The sequence below is a fragment of the Dipodomys spectabilis genome, unplaced genomic scaffold (assembly GCF_019054845.1).
Source record: "Dipodomys spectabilis isolate Male_0828 unplaced genomic scaffold, ASM1905484v1 ptg000043l, whole genome shotgun sequence".
NCBI classification, from domain to species: Eukaryota; Metazoa; Chordata; class Mammalia; order Rodentia; family Heteromyidae; genus Dipodomys; species Dipodomys spectabilis.
The window spans coordinates 17,080,757-17,108,095 of NW_024870720.1; the positions used below are offsets into that span (position 1 = coordinate 17,080,757).

At 43.4% G+C, this 27,339-nt stretch overlaps 1 protein-coding gene across 1 annotated transcript in view; it reads right to left on the reverse strand.

Annotated features, from left to right (window-relative positions):
* Positions 1-27,339, reverse strand: part of Igfbp7 (insulin like growth factor binding protein 7) — a 66,778-nt gene that overhangs the window by 8,587 nt on the left and 30,852 nt on the right. Inside the window, exon 2 of the mRNA XM_042678259.1 lies at positions 450-559. Within this exon, the coding sequence (XP_042534193.1) occupies positions 450-559 (110 nt within the window). The remainder of the gene's footprint in view (positions 1-449; positions 560-27,339) is intronic.

Consider the following 27,339-nt stretch of genomic DNA (forward strand, 5'->3'; position numbering starts at 1 on the left):
AGGTTGGATGAAGATAATCCACACTCACAAGAGAAGGCTATAGAGTTTTGCTTCCCTTTCTTGCCCAGCCAGGACTGCCCTTCTGTGGAACATAAATTTTCTCAGCAAATGCTGAGGGCTTCAGTCTTAGCTATGGCCAGCCGAAAGACAGGAGCTCTGTTTCCTAAATCATGCTATACCATCTTCCCCAGAGGCCACACCCACATTCATACATCTGTATACTACCTCTATATGATGGCTTGGGGGAGTTCAGCATTATTCTTTCATTTCTCAGGATCCCTGCCAGATGTTGCAAACAGAGGGACAGAGAAGGACTGTTTGGAGGTCAGTGAAATGTCCCATAGATTTAGGGACTGCTTTTGAGGAGCAGCCAGCAAAAGAACAGGCAAAGGACTACATGGTACCACCTCCTCAGGTGACGAGTTCCTCCTGAAGTCTGTGCCACTGACCTTGTTCCAGATGAGGACAGGGGTTGGGATCCCGATGACCTCACAGCTCAAGTACACCTGGGCGCCAGTGATATTCCAGATGTCCTTGGGGGGTGTCACGATGGAAGGACCTACAAGAGAGGGCACAAAGCCAAATCTATCTTTGAGCAGCCCTGAACATGATTTCTGAGTCAGCATCCTAATCGGAATTAGAAGGAATGTGTGATCATGTTTAGGAGACCATCCCCTCTGGGTAATCTACAGCTGGCTTCAAAGATCAGACTTCTTCCTGCCACCACCAGCATAATGGGGGGGGGTGGAGGAAAAGGGGGAAAATGAATCAAAACAAGCAAACCAACAAAAACAACTAGGAAGAAAAAGCTGTTAACAAAATTGTCTTCTTTCCCAAACCATGCTTACGTGAGTTTTCATTTACCAGCTGTTTTGTATTATCTGAGACCATTGCCATTAATATAGTGGGATTTTTTTTTTGTTCCAAAATGTTTGATGTTTTTCTTTCTTTGCTTTACCAGTGTTTGTTTGGGAGAGGTGGATAAACAAACAGCTGCTCCTTGGGTCATGGAAGAAAATGAATCTAAAGGGCTATTGGAAAATGTGCTGAGCACAGTGCATAGTCCAAGACTGAGCAGGGATGAAGGAAAAAGTGGGGGGGGGGGCTCTGGAAGGGACTTGGGAGGGGTACCTTTTACAAAAGGGGTCTGATAGGAGGGAAAATGCTGGATGGCCCCTTTTTCCCCCCCAGTACAGGTAGAAAGATAGTTGAAAGAAAATGAGTGTCTCCTCTAAGGAGTCCTCCCAGGGTTCTGTGTCCAGGTCTCTCTCTGGCAAAGGGGTATTGATGAATTTGGGAGAACCCAAATAGTCAGCAAGTATGGGACCCCTTGAGAGGCCTTCACAAGTCACTGGAATCCAGCTTTCACCTCATCATAGTTTCCTCTGTAGGCAAGTCCTTATTCTGAATCAACAAGTGTTGTACGAATGTGAGTGTGAGTGTGTGTGTGTGTGTGTGTGTGTTGGTACTGGGACTTGACCTCAGATCCTCACAATTTTCCTTTGCTTTAGGAAGACCTTTCAGGAAAAATATTAGGCTGGTACTCTACTACTTGGACACATCCCCTTTTTTTTTTGGCTGGTTAATTGGAGATAAGAGTCTCTTGGATTAGTCTGCCTGAGCTGGCTTCCAACCATAATCCTCAGATCTCAGCCTTCTGAGTAGCTAGGATTATAGGTGTAAGCCATGGGCCAAAGGCGCCCAGCTAACCTCTGTTCATTTCTTTTGTTTTTCTTTTTTGCCAGTCTTGGGGCTTAAATTCAGGGGCTTGAGCTTCTTTTGCTTAAGGCTAGTACCCTACCACTTGAGCCACAGCACTACTTCTGGGCTTTGCTGTTTAATGTGGTACTTTAATACGGAATCAAACCCAGGGCTTCATGAATACTAGGCAAACACTCTACCACTAAGCCACCTTCCCAGCTCTAATTTCAAGAGTGAGTTCAGCCACATGGGGCCTTCACAGTGACTTGGCACAGTCTGTAGGGGAGGGGACACAGAGCCCACATCCTGGCTTTCCTGTGAGGGACAGCATGCTATGCTCCAGCTTAGACTGGCCCTTCCCTCCATGTTCTGCCCTGTTTCTTCAATGAATGAGTTAATTATTCCCTCAGAATCTCAAAGGTCAGCTTCTAGGGGGTCTTGTACCCCAGTCACATGTCCAACTACTGGGTCTTCTTGCACCAGGGGCCTGGGAAAGGGACAAGCTCCCCTTTAGGCCTGGAAAGTTTTTCTGGCATCATCAATACTCAAAAGACATGAAGTGTCCCTTTTGCAACAGGGTTATTTCCAGCACATCAGTTTCTTGAAACAGAAAGGAAATGACCCCAGTATGGAAGATTTTCCCACTCATTCCAAGGATGAGAAGGTTTTGAAAATCCCTTGGGATATTTTCTTTTTCTCTTTTCTTTTTCTTTCTTTCTTCTTTTTTTTTTTTTTTTTTTGCCCACTTGTAAGAGCATGCAACACAATCAAAGTTTGGAAAGTTCTAAACATACTTTGTAATTGTTTCCCCCAAAATCTTAGGTATGAAGTGCAATTGTGTAGCTTTGCTGGGAGATCTGGCTTTTTTGCCTCAACTGTGGATGCATGGAGCACAGCCAGGCTGGATTTATGTGCTTCTCTGTCTGTCTGTCTGGCACAGACATTTCCTAATCTGACTGCAACAATATACACCCCAGCAAAGGGCTGAACCTCATGCTATTTAATGGCTTCCTTGGGAGCCCTGGGACCCCAAGGGCTTGGGCACCACATAACCGGATCTGGCTGGACTTTGAACTCCTCTCCCACACCTCAGAGCTGCCCTGCCCCCTGCTGCTCCATCCTCCTTCCCACACAGGGGCTTAGCAGCCTGACCTCAAAGCTCAGGGGATCTCAAAGGATTGTTCTGGGAAGAATACGTTAGTGTTCAGAGATTTGAGGGGGCTCAGAAACAAAGCTGTCCACTCACAGCATCAAAGCCACACAAGGAATGCAGGAAGGTTCTATTGTATGATCTGGGAGCCTCTGCCCTGCACAACTCCACTTGTTTTAACCTGTGTTCATCTCCTCCATCTCAGAGGCTGGGGCATTACCAACCTGGCATTCTGTCAGGATATGGGAGACATGCTGTGGCTTTTCCCATAGCATAACTTCTTTTTTGTGGGGGAGTGGGTCCAGTTGTGGGGCCTGAACTCTGGGCCTGGGTGCTGTCCCTCAGCTCTTCAGCTCAAGGCTAGCGCTCTACCACTTGAGCCACAGCACCACTTCCAGCTTTTTTCTTTTTGCTTATGTGGTGCTGGGGAATTGAACCCAGGGCCTCATGCATGCAAGGCAAGCGCTCTACCACTGAGCCACCTTCCCAGCCCAACTTTTTTTTTTTTGAGGAGGGAGACTGATACTAAGATTTGAACTCAGGGCCTGTGCCTTTGGTAGGCTACCACGCTACCACTTGAGCCTGGCTCCTAGTGTGCCCCACTTTTTGCTTTAGTTATTGTTTTAGATAGGGTCTCACATTGTTGCCTAGGGCTGGCCTAGTACTATGATTCTATTTACTATCTTCCAGGTAGCTGGGACCACAGGTATGTACCACCATGTCTGGCTAGGTAGCAATGGAGTCTTAGTAGTTTTTCCTTGTACTGGCTTCTCTTTGAGATCTTTCCAATCTCTGCCTCCTGAGTAGCTGGGACCTTGGGCCACCAGTGAGTGCCTAGAAAGAACTTTTTAAAATATATTTGAACTCTGGAATACTGTGATAAAAAGCCATCCTTAGGGAGTTCAAGATTAGGACAAATCATGCTGTGATTTATCTTTCTCCCAGCCCTTGGAATGCATATAAAACTTTAAATGAATGGGCTGCATTCACATTTAGACTAATCTAAAAACACAACATGATTCTGTCCATCCCACATCAGGGAACCTCTAGAATTTGACAAGATTTTTATAACTTAAAAGTCAGCATTATCTCTTAACTGTTATAGGGTGGAGGGGAACGAAAAAAGGAGGCCTTTAGGACCAGTTTGCTATATCTTACCTACATATACCCTTTGAATGAAGGTCAGATCCAATAGCACAAAAATTTAATAAACATTAATTGCTAAGTGCTACCCTATAAAGGACCCTTCAAATTCAGATACTTACTCTCTTACAAAGGCAAATTGAGTCAAAACATGATTAAAAGAATAACGATCAGTAGCTCTCATAGAATAATAGGTAGAGGTAGGTTGGCTTCAATTTGGCTGTCTGTGTTGGAAGAATCTGATCAGGATTCCCCTCATTCTACCTATTAGGCTCTCTCTGATTCTTTGCTTCTTTAGACCTGGGCTGGAAATTCCCTGGGAGCAAGTAGAAGGAATGGAGGAAACTCTTGATAAAGTCAGGACATGGTGGCGCTAGGGAATGAGGCGTTACTCAGTGTGAGGAGAAAGGGAAGGACTTATTGGAGGTCCACAAAGACACCAAGAGGTCAAGTGTGTTCAGAAGAGATGGTGACTGTGTGACCTGTCATACTGGGATGATGGCAACTACAGCAGTACAGTACCCTGGCCCCAACTCTGAACCTAGCAGTCCTCATCTTTTATTGGATCACCAATTTCACTGCTGCTGAACCCCATGTGGGTTCAGCTCTACTGCAGGAAAGCACTTGGCTCAATAACTATGAAATAACTTCTACATCTTTCCAAATCTATCTTATCTTCCAAGAAGGCCAAAGAAGATCCAAAATGAATGCCTGTTTTCAAGAGTAAAAATCTTTTAGTTCACTCTGAGCTGATTTTCTCATGCAAAGAGCTCGAATCAGTTCTGAAGGCCAGACCATGAGTCACCACATTGCCATTTAAATCATCCTCAGTGTTTGTGCTCCAATTAAAACAAGTCACAGAGTTTTAAATGTATAGGGACACACACAAGGGTAGGCCCAATTATTTATTTATTCTTGCCCTTTTCCATGAAGGCTTTTTAGGCTGTTCACATCTCTGTCTAGCAAACATCCTGTCGACTGCTTCTCTCTGTCACTTACTTGCCCAGGGAAGTTCAGGAAACAAGCAAGCTGTCCACACTACTACCTGCTGTGAGGACCAGTCCACCCTAGGCTGCTAACTTCAAACCCACTCATGACTCTGTTTCAAGTGACTGTCTCCAAACCAAGGAACTCTATTTTCTTCACTTACACAATGAACTAATTGGCTTTAATCTCTTTTGATCCTCTAATATCTGTCTTCAGGGTTTGTTTTTTTTTTAATCAGTCATGGGGGCTTGAACTCTGGGCTTAGGTACTGTCCCTATGCTCTTCAGCTCAAGGCAAGCACTCAATCCTTGAGCCACAGCACCTCTTCTGGTTTTTTGGTGGTTTATCGGAGATGAGTCTCATGGACTTTCCTGCCCAGGCTGGCTTTGAACTGTGACCCTCAGATCTCAGCTTCCTGAGTAGCTAGGATTACAGGTGTGAACCACCAGCACTTGGCTTCCCTGAGCTTTTTTTGCCCAGGGCTAGCACTCTACCAATTTGAACCATAGCACCACTTCTGGCTTTCTGGTGGTTAACTGGAGATAAGAATCTTAAGGACTTTCCTGCCTAGGCTGGCCTCCAATTGTGATCCTCAGATCTCAGCCTCTGGGAGTAGCTAGGATTATAGGCGTGAGCCACTGGTGTCTGGCTTCTTCAGGTCTTCATATTTCTTATTTTTTTCTTTTTAACTCTTGCCTAATAACTTTAAGTATTCTCTGTGTCTTCCTTTCTGTCTGTCTGTCTTTATCAGTTCTGGGGATTGAAATCAGGTCCTCACTCTTGTGAGGCAGGCTCTCAAAGATGGTCTCTTCTCTTCAATCATTCCTTGGGAGGGAAAATAGAAAAAGGGAGGAAGGAGAAGAGAAGGAAACAAAAATGAAATGAAGAAAGACAGATCGTAAATAAAGTTCTGAATTTGGTAGAAGGCTAAAATTCAATGTAATAAACCAGTATCATCTAGAAGCAATCAGAAGCTTCCAGCAGGATCTTTACCTTAGTCAGCCTCAAGTACCAGACACATGAACAACACACTGACAGATTACTTCAGAAGTACTTGATTCTGACCCAGAAGTATGAGGTCCTGAGAAGAATCGATAAAGAGATAGAAAAGAGAGAGCTGTAGATGAATGGATTTAAATTTGGAACATTACAGCTTGGTTCTGAAGAAACTGAGGTTACTTCTCACAAAACACACACAAATGACACATGGAAAAGACCTGGAAATAGAGTTAATGTGAAATTGAACTGGTGATTCATTTAAATTTTATAGGAAGTTGTAAAAAAAATTGAGTTACAATTGATTAATCTATAAAAAGCACGGGGGGGGAGGGGATAATTTAAGGAAGTATGTGAACAATTTCCTAGTTTCTAGCAGAGCACAAAGCACTTCCCAGCCATGACCTGAAGTGTCCTCAACCAGGCTACTATTTTAAAAAAGGCAGAGCTCTCTAGAGGATGAAGCACTTGATGCTGGATCCTTTGCTGGATGCCACGTTGCCATTTTGATAGGGTAAGACACTAGGGCCTGTCTTAGCGTTTGGAAGTGAATACACCTATCGGCAAAGACCCAGAGCACAGTTACTGGCCATCTTCAATACCCGTGCAGTTCTGAGGTCCTCTGCCTGGATCTGGAGGTCTCAGTTCTTACAAACAAGCCCAGCACTCAAACACCCACGTACAATGTGCACTTTATATTTTCTCAGGAGTAAAAAAGTAGAATGTAGACAGATATCATCTGTTATCTAGTTGGCCAAGTTTTTAATCTGAAAGAGCCAAGTAGATGTCAGGAAAAGGTCATCTTTTGAAACTGAATATACTCCACTGAGCCTAAGAAACAAATTCCTTGATCAAAATTAAGTACATACAAATATTAATTTAAAAACTGAAGTAAATAGAGTAATTAAAAAAGTTGAATTATCCCCAGTTATTGATGCCTATCACCCAGTGTCCATCCTCCAGTCATAGTCAATTATATACTTTTTTTTCTTAGTGCCAGTCCCGTGGCTTGAACTCAGAGCCTGAGCACTGTCTATGAACTTCTTTCCTCAAGGCTGGTGTTCTACCACTGAAGCCACAACTCAACTTTCCAGCTGCTGCTGCTTCTGCTTCCTTTATTCCTCCTCCTCTTCCTCCTCCGCCGCCGCCGCCGCTTCCTCCCCCTCCTCCTTCCCCTCCTCCTCCTCCTCCTCCTCTTCTTTCTCCTCCATAGTTCATTGGAGATAACAGTCTCACAGACTTCTTGTCTGGGTTGCTTCTGAACTTCAGTCCTCAGCTCTCAGCTCCTGAGTGGCTAGGATTACAGATGTGAGCCATTGAAGCCTGGCTTAACTAGATACTTTTTGCTTCATTGTTTTTCTCATTCACTCCATCTCTGTTTCTTACCCTGTGACAATTTACTCTTCTTCATTTCTGTGCCAACCCCACTGCCTGTTCCCATGTTCACTTACAAATTTTTTGGTGCATTACCACTTCTAGAAGTTTCCCTTGTGTCAATACCATGTATCTTTGGAATATTCTCCCTCTTGTCTAATCCCTTTCCTTTAGATGAAGTTTTAAGACAACATTTATATCTCCCTCTGAGATGATGATGATGATAATGGTGATTTTATAAATGCAGTCCTTACTTATTTCTTCTCTAAAGTCCTTGTTGGATTCAGAGTTTGTCCATACAGCTCTGAGCATCAATGTTTCCATGACAGAACTGAGACAAGAGGTATGGTATTATGTTTCTCATGCTCACTGGGAAGATGGAAAGTCTACACTGGGCACAGTGGGTAAATATAGACACCAGAAACTTCAGCACAACATGATTAGGCAAAGACAGTGGAGAAGTCACCCAAGTCTTAAAAATGCACCTATATGACATTGTCAAGCTGATGACTATGAGTGGTATGATAACTATAGAATAGTGGTGTAACAATAATAGTTATCAGCTGGTAGAGAGATTATTCATTTTATTTAAAATAATCTACTTGTGGGACTGGGAAGGTGGCTCAGTGGTAGAGCGCTTGCCTTGCATACATGAGGCCCTGGGTTCGGTTCCTCAGCAACACATAAACAAAAAAAGCTGGAAGTAGCACTGTGGCTCAAGTGGTAGAGGGCTAGCCTTGAGCTGAAGAGCTGAGGGACAGCGCCCAGGCCCAGAGTTCAGGCCCCACAACTGACCAAAAAAAAAAAAAAGCAAAAAAAAATCTGCTTGTCTCTCTTTCATCATAAGCAAGGCTTCTTGACTATTTCACACTCACCTATCATCTAGTATATGGCCAGGTGATACACATTAATTCCAGCATATATCACTCAGAGAAGGGTAGGCCTATTTGGAAGAAAGGCTCATATAAAGGCTTCATATAAAGTGAGTTGTATTACTCACATTATGGTACTCACTGAATCCTTATTAACATGACTAGGGCAGCTGAGCATAAGGACTCTTCCAAGTTAGGGCAGATTTGCAAATCACATCCTCTTGGCTCTTAACGATGCTGGACCTGAAATGATTCTTAGAGTGTGTGCATTCATACCAAATAAGGGGAGAAGGGGACTTAAGGAAGATGTCAGATGCCACATATGGAGATAAGGAGTTCAGACAAGTTGGCAAAAGTCCTTAAACTAAGATGAGATTCCGATAACATATTGAGGGGGAAAGGACCAAACAAAAGTACCAAATGAGAAAAGAATAGTAGGAAGGCACTATGGCCAAGAGGTGGAAGGGGATGAAACAAGTAGAAACTTCCTGATATTAAATAAGGGGAAGCAGAAACTGTACAGCTAATTAAAGAGCAGAGCCATCTGCCAAGGCATTTTTGGGAACTTCCAGAGGTGGATGATGTAGAAGCTGAACACTGGTATGGGAATCTAGCATACAGTCTCCGGGGATCTGCTGAGCCAAGGAGATGAGAAGACTACATTTTAAACAGCAGAGGCCAAATTTAATAAGGCATTTATTTGTTTTGAGTATATAAAATTTAATTAAGGAAAGAAAATTTAATAAAGAATTTATTAGTTGTAGGAAAAATATGTGGTTATATCAGCTTCTGTTAGTCATTTATACTTTAGTCTGAAGGAAGAAGTAATGGTTCATAATAACAGGGCCTTGTTAAACACTGTCTGGGGCAATATGTAAAAGTGTTTCCTCTTCTTTAGAAATAAGGTATTAGGTTTGAGAAAAACTGAGGACAATTAGAACATAAACAAACCACTAGCAATGTTTATAGTAGACTACCGTCAGTTATGTAATATCGCTCAAGTTATTTAATTTCTGTTGGCTTATTCTTCTGTGAAATGGGACAAAAAGATTCCAAATTGTTACAATTAACAGAAAGATCAAATACAAACAATTAGCACAGGGTAAAGTTTTACTCAATAAATACTGAGTTCTGTTACTCAGAAAATATTAGTTTTATTTCAGAATATAGAGTCTGGTGTATTTCTAAGTAGAAGAGTGACACACTTCATGTAGCATTTTAGGAGGTGATATTGGAGGTTTTTGCACCAGTATTGGGACACAGTGGGGCCTGAGGGCCTTCATCAAGGCTATAGCAATGGGAATACAAAGGAAAGAGTGGAAGCGAGATTGTTCAGGAAGAATGATTATTGTTGAGGAGTAACATATTGGCTGCAGAGGCAGGGAAAAGGTTAAAGGCTGTGGCCTTCAAGGCTAGAAGAGGCTGCCATATTGCAGAGGCAGGATATTGATTCGGGAAGGCACTAAACTGAAGTGGGGAAGAATGGATTTGGATTGAGATGTTCAGATTTACTGAACTGAAGATATACAGGCTGGCAGTGAGGAGGCATTAAACCCCCTAGGGAGAGAAGAAAGGATTCAGAGCAGGGGACCAGTGGGGCCAAGGTGAACATTGTCCAGTTTGCATTGCAGTCCTAGGAAGGTCACATGGCTTCCTTCTTGTGGAAGAAAGCCATCTTGGCTCTCTCTCCACAAAGGGAGGCCCTATCAGTTTGCTGCTGCCCACCCAGCCCAAACAAGGCAGACAGGTGGACAGCTAAAGCCGTGCTAGGCCTCCAGTGTCTTGCTTGCATGGCTCACCCATCTGAACATGCACTATGCAATACAACAGGCCCTTGCAACAGCAAATACAGACTGAGTAATTATGTTACTGGCTGATTCCTCATTGTTTCTCAGTTAGCCAAATACCTCACTTTGTCTCCAAACGTTGATGCTGAAAATCTCCTTAGAGTGTTTTGATCTACTCTTCTCAAACAGACATAATATTCAGATGTTTTCCTTTAGATAGTGAATATTGCAATAGCTCAAAATTATTTCCCTAGGGTTGTACTGTTCATAGACCATCAATAAGAAGTAATTTCTTACAATTTGTTGCTTATGATCAAATCTTATTGGATGGTTTTTCTTATTCTTTCCCTTTTCTTTGTGTGGGTCTAAAGCAAGAAAAAGCCTGTGGACCAAGAGTCTGACCAAAAGTCAGGTTACTGCTCATAGGTGATTTGACCACATGTGGTCTCAGTCATCCTTGGAGGTCGGAAAAGTCATATCCAGGTGAGCTGGGCATAAACTTATCCTGGGAGATGCATGATAGATGAGCTGATATGGCCTATGTTGTAATGCTACCAGGATATGAGCTGACTTCTCCAACAGTGCTCTCACAAAAGATGGAATATGGAAACCACCACTGTAATGCACTGGCAGATGCCCACACAAGTTAAATCCATGGGAAGATTTTATTTGGATTTGAGCTATGGAAGAACTGACTTTCTGGAGGGGAAACTCCCTAGTTACCTGAATGTTTCTTGTCTATATTAACATAGCCTTGGAAATAGCTTTTTCCTCACAAATCACGGGCCTGTCCCGTCTGGATTATGACTCACTAAATCGGATGTATTAAAATTTCTGCAGTACAGGAGGATGCTAGCTCAAATACAAAGATTAAAATTATTTGGCAAACTAAACCCGGTCACTTTTTCCTATTCTCCAAGCACAGATTTCTTGCTTGCTTGCAGGAAGTTTTCATGGGAGGGTATTTATTGACAAAACATATGGACGGACATACCTATTCCTGGCTTCCTATATGTCCACACAGCGAGTTGCTCCAGGACTCCACATCTCTGACAACGGGCTCATCCCCCTCTCCTAAATCCTCAGGCATCCTGCATTGTGAAATGCTTCCATAAGAAGTGTGCTTTCCTGAGTCTGTAAATCTCCCACCCTCAGAGCTTCATCTCAATCCACAGGCTCTAGACTGACCAATGGGGGATTTAGTTTGGCTAGATGTACATTCCCTTTAAGTGGGTGCACACACCTGTAATTCCAGAACTTGGGAGGCCAAGACAGGAGGATCTGGAGTTTCAGGCTAGTCACCTGGACTACCAAGTGAGACCCTGTTTCAAAAGAATTAAAAAAAAAGAAAAAAGAAAAAAGAAATAGATGTCCGGAATCCCTGGCCTCTGGTGGAATTCAACTTCAGGAGAATTGGACTTGCTAAATCTAGTGGCCTGGAAAATTCTGGAAAATTAAAGAAGGTTGAGACATGAATTCTCAGGCAGACCAGGGAGCCACATGTTTAACAGAATGTTTAATAGAAGACTAAAGTGCTCTGACTCTCTGAGAACCAGACAAGCCCTTGGCACCACTCTTTAGCCCAGGGAAAAACTCACCCAGCAGGAATCCTGGTAGATGTTTGGGACCAGGCTGATGGCTCTGAGAGCAGCCCTCAGGACTTGACAGGGCAGGTGTCTCAGATGGAAGTTACCGGATAGATTATTCAGCGTCCACAAAGTGAGGCAGGTGGAAGAGGTCTCACAGAGGGATGTGAGCGGAAGGGACCTGCAGCTGGACACACAGAGGCACCAGGAAGAGCCTCAGCTTGTGGGGATCAGCCCATGGTTGCTAGTCCTGGCTATATGACAGACTCACTGGAATGCTTAAAAATACAACCCAGGGCTGGGCTGTACTCCCAGACTGGTCTGGGTGTGGGGTCTGAAACTAGTAGTTGAAAAAAAAACTTTAGGTAGAAGCACTCTATTAAAACATAGTTTCAGGGTAGGTGATACTTCGAGAAGAGGAAGATGGGCAGGTGGATGGTCAGAGAGGAGGAGGTAAGGAGAGATGTAGAGAAGTAATGACAGGACTTTTGGGGGGTCAGAGGCCATGTCCAGTCAGGAGGTACAGCTTTCAAGACCAATGAGCAACACCAGCAAGCTGGCTTTGGTGAAAGGGAGAGGAACTGAAAATGCCTGCAGAGATGACACTGGGTGGTTAGTATTGCTAAGTGGCGCAGGATAGGAAGGGGAGCTGTGCCACCTGCTCTGGGCATCTTCACAGTTCACCTGTGCCATTCCATTTCATGTTCATAGAGACATTGCTTTCCACCCAACCAGCCCTCTGCCCTTCTCCTGTCTCCCTGACTCCCAACTTGGTGGTTCCTTTTTAACAAACTGTTCACTTGAGTTCCTCCCTGGACTCATTGTCAGATCACCTCCATGTTAGGACACCTTCGATCTGGCCCAGAAAGGGCAAGCAGCAGGTCACAACACAGGGATCTAAGTATGGGAACTATTTTTTCAGGCTTTCGTGAGAGCAGTACAGGGCTGCTGGCTGCTTGGCTGGCATCTGGCTTTTGTGCTGGGTGATGTTTTACCCTTCAGCGCCCCCCCCCCCCCCAGCCCCCGCTTCATTTTCATTTAGAACTTTCATGGTTCCAGCCCCTTGGCAGACAACCCCAGACATGATTCAGCCCCATATAACTGAGCGCCCCTGTTCTCAGTGATTTTCCTTCTCCATCCTGTCCCCTCTGGTTATTTTGTGTTCCCTTGTGTGATGTATGTGCACAGACCCACAGACTCTCAGTTATTTGCCCCAAGTCACATCCTGTGTTTGTCTGCACTCTGCTCAAGATTCTCTCAGCTTCTTAGTACGATTTAGCCTTTCTTCTCCACCCCTCCTCCCCCTTTTTTTTGGTATTTTTCTATTGTTATTATTAAGGCTTAACCTGAAACAGTGTGTTCTCTTTCTCTCTTGAGGGCTGATTCTTTCACTCTTAGTGCTTGTGAGGTGTGGTGATGTGTGCTTGATCTGTACATCACTAAGACCTCAGTGTCCATTCTAGCACAGTTACAGGATGCTTTTTCTGAGTGCTGAAAGCCAGCTCATACCAAAGAAGGTGCTAGATGCTAGTGCAGTGGACAATCTAGGCTTGGAAGTGTGAGATTGTTCAATGAGGCTCAGAAGTGCCCTCCTCCTTTCCCCAGTCACTGCTGTGAAAACAAGGGATGGAAATGGGTAGGTGGCTCTGATCTTGGGAGAGGAGAGCCTATCTGGGTGGGAACTGATAAACTTTGCACAGGCTTTTGAATTTATCATGTAGTCTTACTTGCTCTTATCCAACTGTGACAACGAGAAGCCCATCCTGTTGGGAATGAGCTGTGGGAGATGGGTTCCAGGTAAATAAATCTATGTTAACATACCTGGAGGGTAATTACCTGGAAAATGAAGTGCTAGGGGCAGGGAAACATTCTTTGCTACTCTTTTTTTGTTGTTATTGTGGGCTTGAACTCTGGGCCTGGGTGCTGTCCCTGAGCTTTTCAGCTCAAGGCAAGCACTTTACCACTTAAGCTACAGCACCACTTCTGGTTTTCTGGTGGTTAATTGGAGATTAGAGTCTCACAGACTTTCTTGCCTGGGCTGGCTTTGAACCCTGATCTTCATATCGAAGCCTCCTAAGATGCTAGGATTACAGGTGTGAGCCACCGGCGCCTGGCTCTTTGCTACTCTTAATTGTAATGACAGGAACAGAAAAATCTTTGCTTTGGTAATTTCTATTATTGGTAGGCAATGGCTATTCTTATGCAATGAATAGTGCTTTTTTTTTAGGAGTTTGGTATTTTTTGGGAGTCTTACTGGAGCTTTGCGCTTACCTTCCACAGTGTAAGAAGAAACAAAGAGGCAGAGGATATTAAACGGTGAGGATGTGGGAACTTCACAAGGACTGAGAGCAAATACATACAAAGCACTTCCATGGGTGAGCACCTTCATAGAGTGAGCTATACTTGCCCTCCAACGTTTCTCTTCTACAGCAACCAAGGTTTCCCTTAGCTCCAACCATGTGAATCTTGTTCTTTTTTTAGTGTGTGTGTGGGATTTTATTCTTTTAAACAAAATCATTTCCTCATAAAATAGGGATGGGCTTTCAAATATGGCTCCTCTTCAGAGTGGCCATATATAGAGTAGGAAATTCCTTTATAAACACAGAGGAGAAAATGTCCTCCATACTATTGAAATTGGCCTTGAAGTGCATGTCCTGCATCCCTAGCCCTTGGATTTTGGGTATATCCTCAGGAAGTCTATATTAAAGTGTGTGACACTTTTAGAATCTGGTTGCTCAAAGATGATCAGTGGAAATCTGAGCTCAGCTAAGTTGGCTGACTTCAGACATCAGATCTTGCTGCTTTCAAGAATCAGTTGCCTGTGGTCAAGAGGAAGAAGTAGAAAAATCAGCCCAAGTTTATCCACTCCATGGGAAAGGATATGGTCTCTGAGCCTACAAATCAGTTGAGCAGTCATTGAGAAGAAGAAAACACAACATAAACTCAAATTGAGAAAATAAGAACAAGATCCCATGGGAGAAGTATGATGGCTAATCATGCAGTCTGTCTCCAAATTTCCACTCATATCCCTGGGGACTAGAATCACGAATGCTGGGACTGAAAAGGGGCAGCCAATCCCTCTCAAGGCAAGCCCTAGGGTCAAACTTCCTTTTTTTAAAAATGAGCAAACAGCAATTTAACCTATATAATAACAATAAATATTCACAGCTGGAGTGTGAGGAAGCCTTTCACAAATGGTATGCAACATATTCAGAAAATGATTAAGGAAGCCAGGTACCAGTGGCTCATGCCTGCAATTCTAGCTACTCAGGAGGCTGGGATCTAAGGCTCACAGGCAGAAAAGTCCATGAGGCTTTTATCTCTAATTAACCAGAAAAAAGCTAGACATGGAGAAATGGCTCAAGTGGTAGAGTACCAGCCTTGAACAAAACTGTCAAGAGATAGTGTGAGGACTTGAGTTCAAGCCCTAGTACCAGCACAAAAAAAGAAAATGATGAAATAATTTTTTTTTTTCTGGAACACACTGACAATCAGACCTAAAATTGGTATTGCTAGAGATTTAATTCCTACGATAATATTTTAAGAAGTCACTTAATCATGACCAATTCAAATACCCATCTTTGTAATTAAGAGTACTAACTCTTGTTAACTAGTTGAATCTATTCCTTAAGAGTTAAACATCTGGGCTGGGAAGGTGGCTCAGTGGTAGAGCGCTTGCCTTGCAGGTATGAGGCCCTGGGTTCGATTCCTCAGCACCACATAAGCAAAAAGAAAAAAAGCTGGAAGTGGCGCTGTGGCTCAAGTGGTAGAGCACTAACCTTGAGCTGAAGAGCTGAGGGACAGCGCCCAGGCCCAGAATTCAGGCCCCACAACTGGACCCCCCCCCCCAAAAAAAAAGAGTTAAACATCTGCGGACAATGGTTGAGCAGCTTAGGAAGGACTGCTGTAACACCAACTGTTATGGTTTAATATGAAATGTCTTCCACAGGGCTCAGGTATTAAACACTTGGCCCAGCTGACGTCTCTTTTTTGGGAGGTGATAGAAACTTTGGGAAGTGGGTCCTGCTGGAGGAAGCAGATCAGTGGTGTGTATCTCTGATGGGTATCTTGTGGACCCCTTTGGACTCCTGTTGCTCTCTGACTGCCATGAGGGGAAGAGCTTTCCTCTTCCAAGTTCTTCATCTACAATATTCTTACTACAGTCTGGAAACAATGGAGCCAGTTGGACACAGACTGAAACCTCTGCAACCATGAACCAAAATAAATAAATCTCTTCCTCTTTAAATTGTGCACCTCACAATTAAAACGTGATTCAAAAGCCTGAAACAGGGGCTGAGAAGGTGGCTCAGTGGTAAGAGTGTTTGCCTTGCATGCATGAGGCCTTGGGTTCGATTCCTCAGCACCACAATAGCAGAAAAAGCGGGAAGTGGTGCTGTGGCTCAAATGGTAGAGTGCTAGCTTTGAGCTGAAGAGCTGAGGGACAGAACCTACAGTTCAGGCCCCACAAATGACAAAAAAAAAAGCCTGAACCGCCACCTTAAAGCACACTGAAGCATTAATGGCATATGACATTAAGCTCCAAGTTAACAAGACAGAAAGAAAAACAAGAGACAAATTATTAATGAAATTTTGGAAAAAGCATCATATAACTTCAATAACAGTGGTCCAGGTTTTCAACTTATACCTTGTGCTGTGTCACAGGTGATAAAGGACCGAGTCTGGGTCAGGGGAGCTGCGAACAGGTAAGAATCATCCTCCTTTTGTCCAATGCTGGACAGATGATAACCCTCCCTGCCCCCAATTTATAATAAAAAATTATGGGGAAATCCAGCCCTTTCTTTAATTGGATATTGTTTCCAATTAATGTATAATGTGAAAACACACATTTGAAACATGCTGCGTGTTTTGTAAACCATTAAAAAGATGCCCTATTTATAGAAATTCCCTCCTATGAACATTTCTAAAGTCAATGTTAATGCCAAGTGAATACTCCCCCTCAGGCAGAGTCTAGCAATTCTCACATTAGTGCAAATTTTTCTTCTCTGGCATGACATATGTGTAGGTCTACTTCTGCATCATGACAAAAACTATAACCACTTCAAAAGGGGAAGGGTCCTAAACGCATTCACTAAACTATAAAACCCACGGTGAATAAGATTTGTCAGGTCCTGAGTACAATCTCAGCCTTGTCTCTATCACTTCCCTCCTGAACTTGGAGTTCCCTCCACCTGTGATTTCTCAAATGTGTCCTTTCCCCCCAGACTTTGTACCTGTCAGTGACTCTTCTAGAACACTCCTTCTATTTCTTACCTTTTCTTATTTTTGCCTGGCTGACACCTAGATATCCTCACCTTAGCTTTTTTTTTTTTGGGTCCGGTAGTGGGGCCTGAACTCTGGGCCTGGGCGCTGTCCCTCAGCTCTTCAGCTCAAGGCTAGCGCTCTACCACTTGAGCCACAGCGCCACTTCCGGCTTTTTTCTTTTTGCTTATGTGGTGCTGAGGAATCGAACCCAGGGCCTCGAGCATGCAAGGCAAGCGCTCTACCACTGAGCCACCTTCCCAGCCCCCACCTTACCTTTTTGTTAGACGAACAACACTTGACCCGTCCCTATCCGAGCCCATCCCCATTCCTGTGCTCCCTGCAGCCCTCACCCCACTTAGAATGGGGGAACCTCCTTCCTGAGTTTTAGATGGTTCCCCAAAATTACTCTTACCACTACACTTTCAATAGTAAAGTTGTAACTGACTGCTTACCTCCTTAGACTGAGGATCCTTTCTGGTGAGGATCAGCTGATTTATTCTATTTCTCCAGAACTTTCTCAAGAACTTTACTTGAGTCCCGATGCCTATCACTGGTGGTCAAGTAGCTGCTGTGTAGCTGAATGAAACAATGTCATGATTCAAACAGGAAGGTTTAAACAACAAGAGTCTAGGAGCCACTCCAAGAGGCAGGCTTTCCTTGCTGTTGATGAAACTAGACGTAAGCTACCTGTGACTACTGCTATTCTAAGCTCAAGTATAGAGACTTTGATTAGCTGTGACCTATTTCGGCTATTCATAGGTACAAATAGTTCGATGCTGGAGCTTGCCTTTCCTGGCTTCTTCCTTACTCAGCTACCTAAGGAGAGACCTAAGATGACCAGAGTTACTGAGTTTTTATTTTCACACTTAGCTAATATACATCATCTGTTACAAATCTATTTTCAAAATGTAGCCATTTTCACTTAAAATTTAAAGCCCAAGAGACAAAAAGATAGAAGACTGGCTTGGTAGCAAAATTAGGCAGTTTATAAGATTTAAAAATCAGGGGTCACTGGTAAGAGGATGGAGGACAGGAGGCGGGCGGGGGGGGGCAAGCAAGGGCCATGGAAGACAGTGAATTTAATCAAAATACATTGTAAACATGTATGAAAATGTCATAGAGTATTTTGCACAATTAATATATGCTAATTAAAAGGAAGAAAACAAAAACAAAAACGAATGTCAAAGAGGGAAGTCTGTGTTGATGGGCAATTATGTTATAATGGAAAGGATGGATCTAGAGGAGCAATTAGCCAGGCACTGAGGTCCGGTGCACATTTGCGAAGATCATCTGCTTTCATATCGGGTTTCTGACATAAAAGAACTGCTGGTACCCAAGTGTACAGGGAAAGCTCTTGATGAGAGCGGCTCCTGCTAGTGGATTCAATGACCACAGTATACATATTCTCCTCTTGTGGGCAATAAATCGAGAGTCTCCTTTGAACACTTTCGCCTTCTTTTTCATTCTTTGTTGTTTTGTTTATAGTGCTGAGATTGAAGTTGGGACCTCACGCATACTAGGTATTGCTAGGCTAGTATGCAACCACTTAGCTACATCCCCCAGCCTACCTTCATGTTGTTAAAAAATCTGATAGACAATGTTTTAGAAGGGTCCTCAATCCATCCTGCTCATTCTTTTTACAGATGAAGTCAAAGAGGTTACATGTTTATGCAAACTTGTTCCCAGACCATGGCGGCAAAGGAACCAGATCGATACCAGTCTCTCTCTTTGTTCTTGATTATTACAGAGCAGAAGCATCATCTCTCAGCAGCTAGCTACCATCTAAGCAGGAGGAAGCTGGGGGTTTGGGAAGGTGTTGAGAAAAGCCAATAGCACTCAGCAGTGACATTTCCTAAGCAGATGGTCAGCAGACAGTTCAGTCATGGGAAGGTTTCCAATTTGCATGAGTGAAACATGGACAAATAAGATAAGGCTGGCTCTAGGCAAACAATTTCCCCAATTCCTCTGAGCCTTGGGTTGGAAAACTGCAGCTTGCTGTGGAATCCAGGAACCTCACAAAGAGTACTGGGTAGAACTCCCAGCGTGACCTCAGCCCACGCTTGGAGCTTCCTCATGGTCCCAGGTTCCAGTTCACCCACAGGCTATGGCTGAGACAGAAAAACAAAGAAAAAAAAATTCTTCCCCCACCACAAACAAAAATCTATCTTCCTGTATTCTCTTTCAAGAGAGCAGTAGCAGGGGAGACAAATCAGGACTCTGGTTCTTCCATTAAGACAAATATGCTGAGTCTATAGCAGTTAAGAAAGTTGGGGTTTGGAAGGGAGGAAGGCTTACTCTCAGCCGTGTAGCACTGGGAGTGCCAGTGGGCACATGGGCACCTTCCACAGGATGGCCCCAGAGGCTGTGAGTCATATGTCAGGCCTCTTCCCTCAGCGGAAATGTGGAGGTGGAAGCATCTGCAGTGGAGACAAGATTCTGATGGCACTACCCAGTTGCTGCACCAGCAAGTCAAGGCGTGACTGGGACCAAGTACTTCTGGAGACTCCAGTCTCACATTGGGTCAAAGCCACTGTCCTTACAGTACCACAGCTCAAATGGTCTCCTGGAGTCAGGAAACCTCTAATGCATCTCTCACTGATTCACTCCCTGCTTGTGCCATGTGTGTTTAACTGTAGACTGACAGAACATTGTTGTCTCAATTGATGGGGTACAAAGGGACACTACGATTTATGAATATAAATGTGGAATAATGAAGCCAAGCGAATTCACATAAGCATCACCTCAAATATGTAACTTCTTGCAGTGAGGACATGTGAAATGTAATCTCTTTAAGATTTTTGAAATGTGTCATATTCTTATTAATTATATATTCAAAGTAAACAAACAAACCCAACAACTATTCCTATCTAAGTGGAGCTCTATATGCCTTGCTTATCTTTTCTCCTTCTACAATTGCCCTTCCTCAGTCCCAAGTACCAAGTATTCTCTGCTTCTTTGAGTTCAATTGTTTTAGTTTCTGTCTTTCTGTGTCTGGTATATTTCGCTTAGCATAATGCTCTCTAATTCAATCCAGACTGTTGAACATGATGAATTTTCTTTCTTTTTAAGGGCAGAGTAGTATTCTGTTGTGTGTGAAATTCCTTTGTCCAATTATTTACGGATGGAGACTTAGGTTGATTCCACCTAAGACTTTAGTGAAAAATGCTGACATGCTGATTTTAAATCTTTTAAGTAAATAGATGTGGGATTTCGGAATTTTCTTGTTTTCTCTGTTGTGTTAGTCCTGGTTCTTGGAGGACTCTCAGAGTTAGAAGTCCAGTTGTTCCCCTGGTTTTCTGCTCCAAACATATGGATATGAGTTTGTGTTAACAGTTCAGATTCTCTTTCTTTTTGTCCCATAGCACCAGTACAATATCTGACCCAGGTCCTGCTTATCCCTTCTGCTGCATTGGTCTCCTGTCTCCTTACCATTTTTCTTCCCTTTTAGCTCGAGCCTCTTTCTGTTCCGTGGGAGTGTATGTTAGGTTCAGCTGCTTAGTCTAGTGACTCATTTGAACTGTGGTATGAGCAATGATATGTGAAATCTCAGACTGAATCACTCTAGGAGAAGTCAGCCACCATGTTACGATGTTCACGTAGCAGGAAGGGAAGGCAATGTAGTGAGGATCTAGGTTATGTGGTAATGCCATGTGAGTAGCCAGTTTGGAGGAAGACTGAAATGTGGCTTACATTTTGACAGCAACCTCACGAGACACTCCAAATCAGAACTGTGAAATTGAGATAATCCCAAACTTCCAACCCACAGAAAAGACCACCTGAGATAGTAAATATTATTGTTTTAGGCTGCGAAGTTTTGAACTAATTTATTATGTAGCACTAAACAACTGATAGAACATCGTTGAACTTTATTATCAGCTAGAATTCTTCTTTAATAATCATAATCTCTTCTGGGAAAATGAGAACTTTTTAATAATTTGGTGTTGGTCATAAAGTCCTCTTCCTGGGGTAAAAACAAAGCCAAAACCAAAACCAAAATCAAAATGAAGAATTAGGCCAGGTTCTGGTGACTCACGCCTGTAATCCTAGCTACTCAGGAAGCTGAGATCTGAGGATCAAGGTTCTAAGCCAGCCTGGGTAAGAAAGTCCATGAGACTCTTATCTCCAATTGACCACCAAGAGCACTAGCCTTGAGCTGAAGAGCTGAGGGACAGTGCCTAGGCCCAGAGTTCAAGACGCATGACTGACAAAAAAAAAAAAAAATGAAGAATTAACCAAACACATTAATTCAAGTCCTCTTGGTATGCATGGATGGATATTTATTGCCTTAGGACCATTATCACTTGAGTCCAAGAGATGTATGGAATGATGATGCTATGTTATTTTCAAGGCTGTTCGAGATATTCTTTGTATTTCTCATCTCAAAATCTTTCATGTTACCTAACTTACTATATAAAAAGGAACTGAAACATCCATCTTCTAAGGACACTCAAAGCATAAGCCTTCACTGTGAGCATTTATAACCTTAAAAAGCCTATGGAAAATACAAGGATTTTTTTCCCCCTAGTTAGTCTTACATTTATACTCTGGTAATTAGTGAGACTACCCTGTTTTTCCTAACACAGATGAACCCCAGAGGGCATCATGTTAGGAAAATTAAGCCAGTTACAAAAAGGAAAATACTACAAAATTTCACAAATATAAGCTATCTAAGGTAGTCAAACTCTTGGAAGCAGAGAGTAGAATGGTGAATATGGGGTCTGGGTAATGGAGAAATGAGGAAGGGCTGTTCAGTGGGTATCGAATCCCAGTGGTGCAGGATCAGATGGTCAGTGTGGGTATAGTTAACAATAGCTAATACTATTAATAGTTAGTAGTTAATAGTACTGATACTGTGTTAAAAGAGTAAATCTCATGTTAGGTACTTTTTGTCATAATCAAAAAGAGTGAAAACTGGGCACCGGTGGCTCACGCATGTAATCCTAGCTACTCAGGAGGCTGAGATCTGAGGATCATGGTTCAAAGCCAGCCCGAGCAGGAATGTCCAAGAAACTCTTATTGCCAATAAAACACCAGAAAACCAGAAGTGGCGCTGTAGCTCAAGTGGTAGAGTGCTAGCCTTGAGCTGAAGAGCTGAGGGATAGCACCCAGGCCCAGAGTTCAAGCCCCATGACAAAAAAAAAAAAAGTCTCAGGGACTTTCCTCCCCAGGCTGTCTTTGAACCATGCTCCTCAGATCTCAGCCTCCTGAATAGCTAGGATTACAGGTGTGAGCCACAGGTACCCAGCACAATGGGGTCATTTTTATATCACTTTTTGTTGTTGGTTGTGGAGCTTGAACTCTGGGCCTGAACGCTGTCCCTCAGCTCTTCAGCTTAAGGCAAGTGTTCTACCACTTGAACCACTGCCACTTTCGGTTTTCTAGTGGTTTTACTGGTGATAAGAGTCTCACAGATTTTCCTGCCTGGGCTGGCTTTGAACCATGATCCTCAGATATCAGCCTCCTGAGTAGCTAGGATTACAGGCATGAGCCACTGGTGCCTGGCTTCGTGAGACTCTTATCTCTAATAAACCACCAGAAAACTGGAAGTGGCACAGTGGCTCAAGTGGTAGAGCACTCGCCTTGAGCTGAAGAACTCAGGGACAGCTCCCAGGCCCAGAATTCAAGCCCCATGACCAAAAAAACAAAAACAAAAAACCTATGATAAGATTCAGTATCCCAGCACCTCTCCAATAGTCCACTGAGTATTATTCAGTTGTAAAATCCCTAAAAATGGTGGGGGGGGGGGAAGAAAAAAAATTGTAAACGAAAACCCAAATATCAGCCAGTTGCTAGTGGCTCATGCCTGTAATTCTTGCTATTCAGGAGGCTGAGTGAGATCTGAAGTTCTCAGCAGAAAAGTCTGTGAAACACATCTCCAACTAGTTAGCAGAAAGTCCTAAATGGAGTTGTAGTTCAAGTGGTAGAATGCCAGCTTTGAGCCCAAGGGCCAAGTGAGAGCATGAGGTCTTGAGTTCAAACCCCAGTATTAGTGTGGATGCATGTGCACGCACATGCGTGTGCACGCACACACACACACACACACACACACACACACACACACACACAGTGTTCCTCTCTTCCAGACAACTGACAGTGAGATAGGAGCCAGGTGTTGTATAAACCAAACAGGGAGCTGGTTGCTCTAATTCCAAGGCTGGGAATCACTGGTCTAGAGATAAGTGGAAGTTTCAAATAAGTAGACTTACCAAAAAATATCCCCGAGCATTTGCTCAACTAACAAAGGACTGATGTCAGAGTTCATGATACAATTATCTCTCCAGCAAAATTATGCAGACGGAACATGCAAGTGAATAGGGTTGCACAGGAGCCAACAAAGACTGACATAAGCCAAGAGTAATGTTCAGATAAGAGGGGAACTGAGATACAGCAGCAGTGGTAAAGAAAAATAGAGAAGACTGACATTTTCTTTTTTTACTCAGGCATACACCATTGGGGGTAGACATGAACAGGCTGGTTAAAGTTTCCATTCCACCATTTTCCACAGGAATTAGGAAGCAAGCATCAAAAGACAGGCAATGGCACTGACAGGTGGATTTTTTCAGTGCATGTGTCTACTTATCACTGTCATGTAGCAAACCAAGAATGGGATTTAGCAGAAGGCACTGGGAGAGAGGGCGAGAAAAATGGCTACGGTAAGGACGAGGAAAAAGAGACTAATGTTTACATTGAAAGCTTACACAAATGCCCCCAGTGTTGGCTAACAGTTGGAGCATGTTTTCTCTTCCACTATTTCCACACCTATCTACTTTTTATTTTTACACTAAAAGTGAATTCTGTGATGTTTTCAATGACCACTTTTGGGTGTAGGCCCTTTTGAAGCACTGGAGCAAAATGCTGAATTTCTAAAGAAGTCTTTCAGGTCAAAGCTACTGAGTCATTCTGGCCTGCATTTGGAGGCTGGAGATGCTGAGCTGGGGACTGAGTACTAGGCTGGCTCCACCAGGCCTCTATTCACAGGTATCTGCCAGGTGTTCTGAGGAATCAGGGAAAGGAAGACGTTGTGTTCTCTCCTACCATTTTTTTTAAAGAACTAAGACAGGAACTTGATGAACTTGCTACCTGATGCTTTTGCTCATTGGCTAGTGTTTTACCAACTAAGCCATGCCTCCAATCCCTAGAGTTGGTTCTTTCTTTTCTTCCTCTCCCCTCTGCATCTTCCTTCCTTCTTCTCTTCCTCTCCTACTTTGTAGACTCCTCTCTAGGCAGACCTCATCAAGACACCTGATTTGCCCAGTAATGACATTCAATTTTCTTGTGAAACTTGACTAGGGCATTTGTGGGGCTAGAAGGAGCATATTGAAGAATAAAGACAAAAATAAGTAGAGAAATAGGGCAAGCTACAAGTCAGGTCACAGTTGGAACTTCCAGTTATAGCCAGCTTTCCATGTCTTGGGCCTTTGCTTTCCCAGAATCAACAACTATAGATGGAAAATATTTGGGAAAAGAATCATGCCTGAACTACACTGCACATGTCCAGGCTTTTTATAACTGTATTTCCAAAGCCATGCTGTATATCAACTGTTCACAAGGCATATGCAGTGCTTTAGTATCACAAGTAATGTAGAGATGATTTAGAATATATCGACAGATGTGCCTAGGTTATCATTGGCAACAATTATATCATTGTATACAAGGGATCTAAGCAGCTGTGATTCTTATAGTCCTGAGGATCCTTGAACTCCTCCCTGATGGGGGCTGGGGGACACCTGTACTGAGATTTCTCTTTTTGGTCTTTTACACCTAAACAAAACTGCAAGTTCTTAGGAGCTCTTCAGCATTTGTCCTGTACATTTCCTATGGGTACTTAGCTTATTCTTTCCCTCTTTTCTTTTACAAGTTCTCAAAAATGGAACTTTTTTCCCCTCAAAATGGTGGCAGGACTCACTGCATAATATATGATAGAAAAGTGAAAGAAAAGAGGCTGGCTTAAATAAATCCAAAATTCTAAGGCATCCTTATTGTACATTGTAGTGGAATATTTTCTGTTTCCTCCTGTCCTGCCTTTTTAACCCCATAATTTAAACACAAAATAAATCAGATTGTCTCAGCATATTAACACAAATTCTGTTTACCTGTACCTTCCTACGATGGCTAATACATTGAAAGAATAAAGTATATTTCCTGCTAGAAATTACATTTAGCATATCCCTTTGGGGACAGAAATAAATGCAAACCACTTAAAAATATTAGTTTGTACAAGTCAGTTCCAGGCCAATCCTCTTGATTATTTGCTGGCTACATGAGGTGGTACCCCAGGCACATCTACAGTTCTAGAAGATTCTCACAGCAGGCCTGTACCATCTGATTCCCAAACCAAACATGCAAAATACAAAAGTAAGAGTTTAAGTATGAAAACCTTCGTTTTCTCTCCTGAAACTCACACACTTGGGGGAAAGAGAAAATAAACTTTGGATACCAAGGATCCCTAGTGTACTTGTGTATGTATGTATGTGTGTGTGCATGCACACAAGTCCTGGGTTTGAACTCAGGGCCTGGGTACTATCCCTGAGCTTCTTTTGCTCAAGGCTAACACCACTTTTGGCTTTTTCTGAGTAGTTTATTGGAGATTAGAGTCTCATGGACTTTCCTGCCTGGACTGGCTTCAACCATGATCCTCAGATCTCAGCCTCTTGAGTAGCTAGGATTACAGGTGTGAGCCACCAGCAACCAGGTCCCAATATATTTTTATATTTACTTGAGACTGTAGCTCACATGGAGTGCCTGCCTAGCATGCATGAGGATCTGGGTTCAATTCCTAGCTTTGAGGACTGGAGGATGGAGATTACTCTTGAAAAACAAGTGTGATCAGTTCTGGACATCAATATTGAATGGTAAACACACATTTCTATGTATTAAATGGTTTTATAGAAATAAAGCTGCTAATCTCAAAGGCCAATTCATTTGAAGACAGGTTTTCCCTATACATGATTGCACACTGCCACATCTGGCCCCAGGGTGCATGTGTTACACAGGGCTGGCAAAGGCTGCCTGCAGGAAGTGTGTCAGTATGAAGTGCAGCACATAAAGCACTCCTCCGTTACTATCTAGCCACCATGCCACTCTGTTCAGAAATCATGGAGGACTCAGAGGTGTCCTGCAAGTGTCAAGACAGCAGGACTAGCCAGGAGGCCTGTATATCTAGCTTGCCTGTTGTCTTCATTCATCTGTGGTAACTAGTTTGCATTCAGAGTAATAGAGGAGATGCACTTGGTCAAAGGATATTATATGCATGCCTGGAACTATCACAGTGAAACTCCTTTGTCTAAGTAATATACAGTCATTAAAAAGCTTGCATTCCGCTTGACGTTGTTGCTTGTTCTTGATCATTCAGGCTTGGACTAAGGCCACCCTGGCCTAGTGGCCACACACACCAGGCAAACTGACCTCTCTTTCTGCATGGTGGTTGGGGTTGCTTTAATGGCACATGGCAAGCTGTTAGATCCTGGGCCGCAGACTCTGTGCTCAGCCCAGCAGAAGGGGCGAGCCTACACCTCAGGGAGCCATTCCTGATGATGGAGAAGATAGGTACTCAGGTTCACGTTGGATTTCAAAACTTTTCCTAGGAAGAGGATGGCATGGGGTGTGTATGTGTGTATGTATACACTGGTACTGGGGCTTGAAGTCAGGGCATCGTGGTATCCCTTAGCCTTTTCTCTTAAGGCTGGTACTCTACCACTAGAGCCACCACACCTCCACTCCCAGGGTTTTGTTGATTAACTGGAGATCAGAGTCTCTTAGATTTGACTTCCCAAACTGCCATTGAATGGAGACCCTCCAATCAAAGCCTCCTGAATAGCTAGGATTACAGGTACAGGCCACTGGTGTTCAGCCTAGGGTATTTGTTAACAGCTTCCTTCCCTCCTTCCCCCCCGCCCCCCCGGGGGGATTGACAACCCCCATTGATGGAAGGCAGAGGACTATTAAGAATGCCACAAAACTAAACAAGAGGATTTTTTTCTTTGTTGTTGTTTGTTTTAGTGTTCCATTCTTTTTGTGTTGTTTCTTTATTTATCTGTCTTTGGGAGGGTAAGAATGGACATGGAAATGGTGGGACAATGGTGGGACTTATATAACAGTAACCCCTCAATATATTGCCTTTATAATAACAGTAAGTTTTTTTTAAAAGAAGGCCACAAAACTGCCTGTGAGCTCAGAGAAGGTTGGGCGTTCTTGGATAGCCTTCTGGACTCCCACAACCACAGAGTCATGGAGTCAGTCTGATAGCAACGTCACTGTCACCGCCCCTGTGGGCTCCACAGCTGCTGCCCATTAGTGGAGAACTTCTTTGACTTGCCCTGGAGTGCTGTCCTGGGGGGCTGACTGAGAGCCGTACTGATTCCTATTGCAGGAAATCCTGCAGGCAGGAAAGCGGAGGACAGGGTTGCCTAGTAAGTTGTCCAAGGCCGGCGGCTTACTGGGCCCCTATCTTTCCATCCTGTCACATCATCCTGTCACCAGCA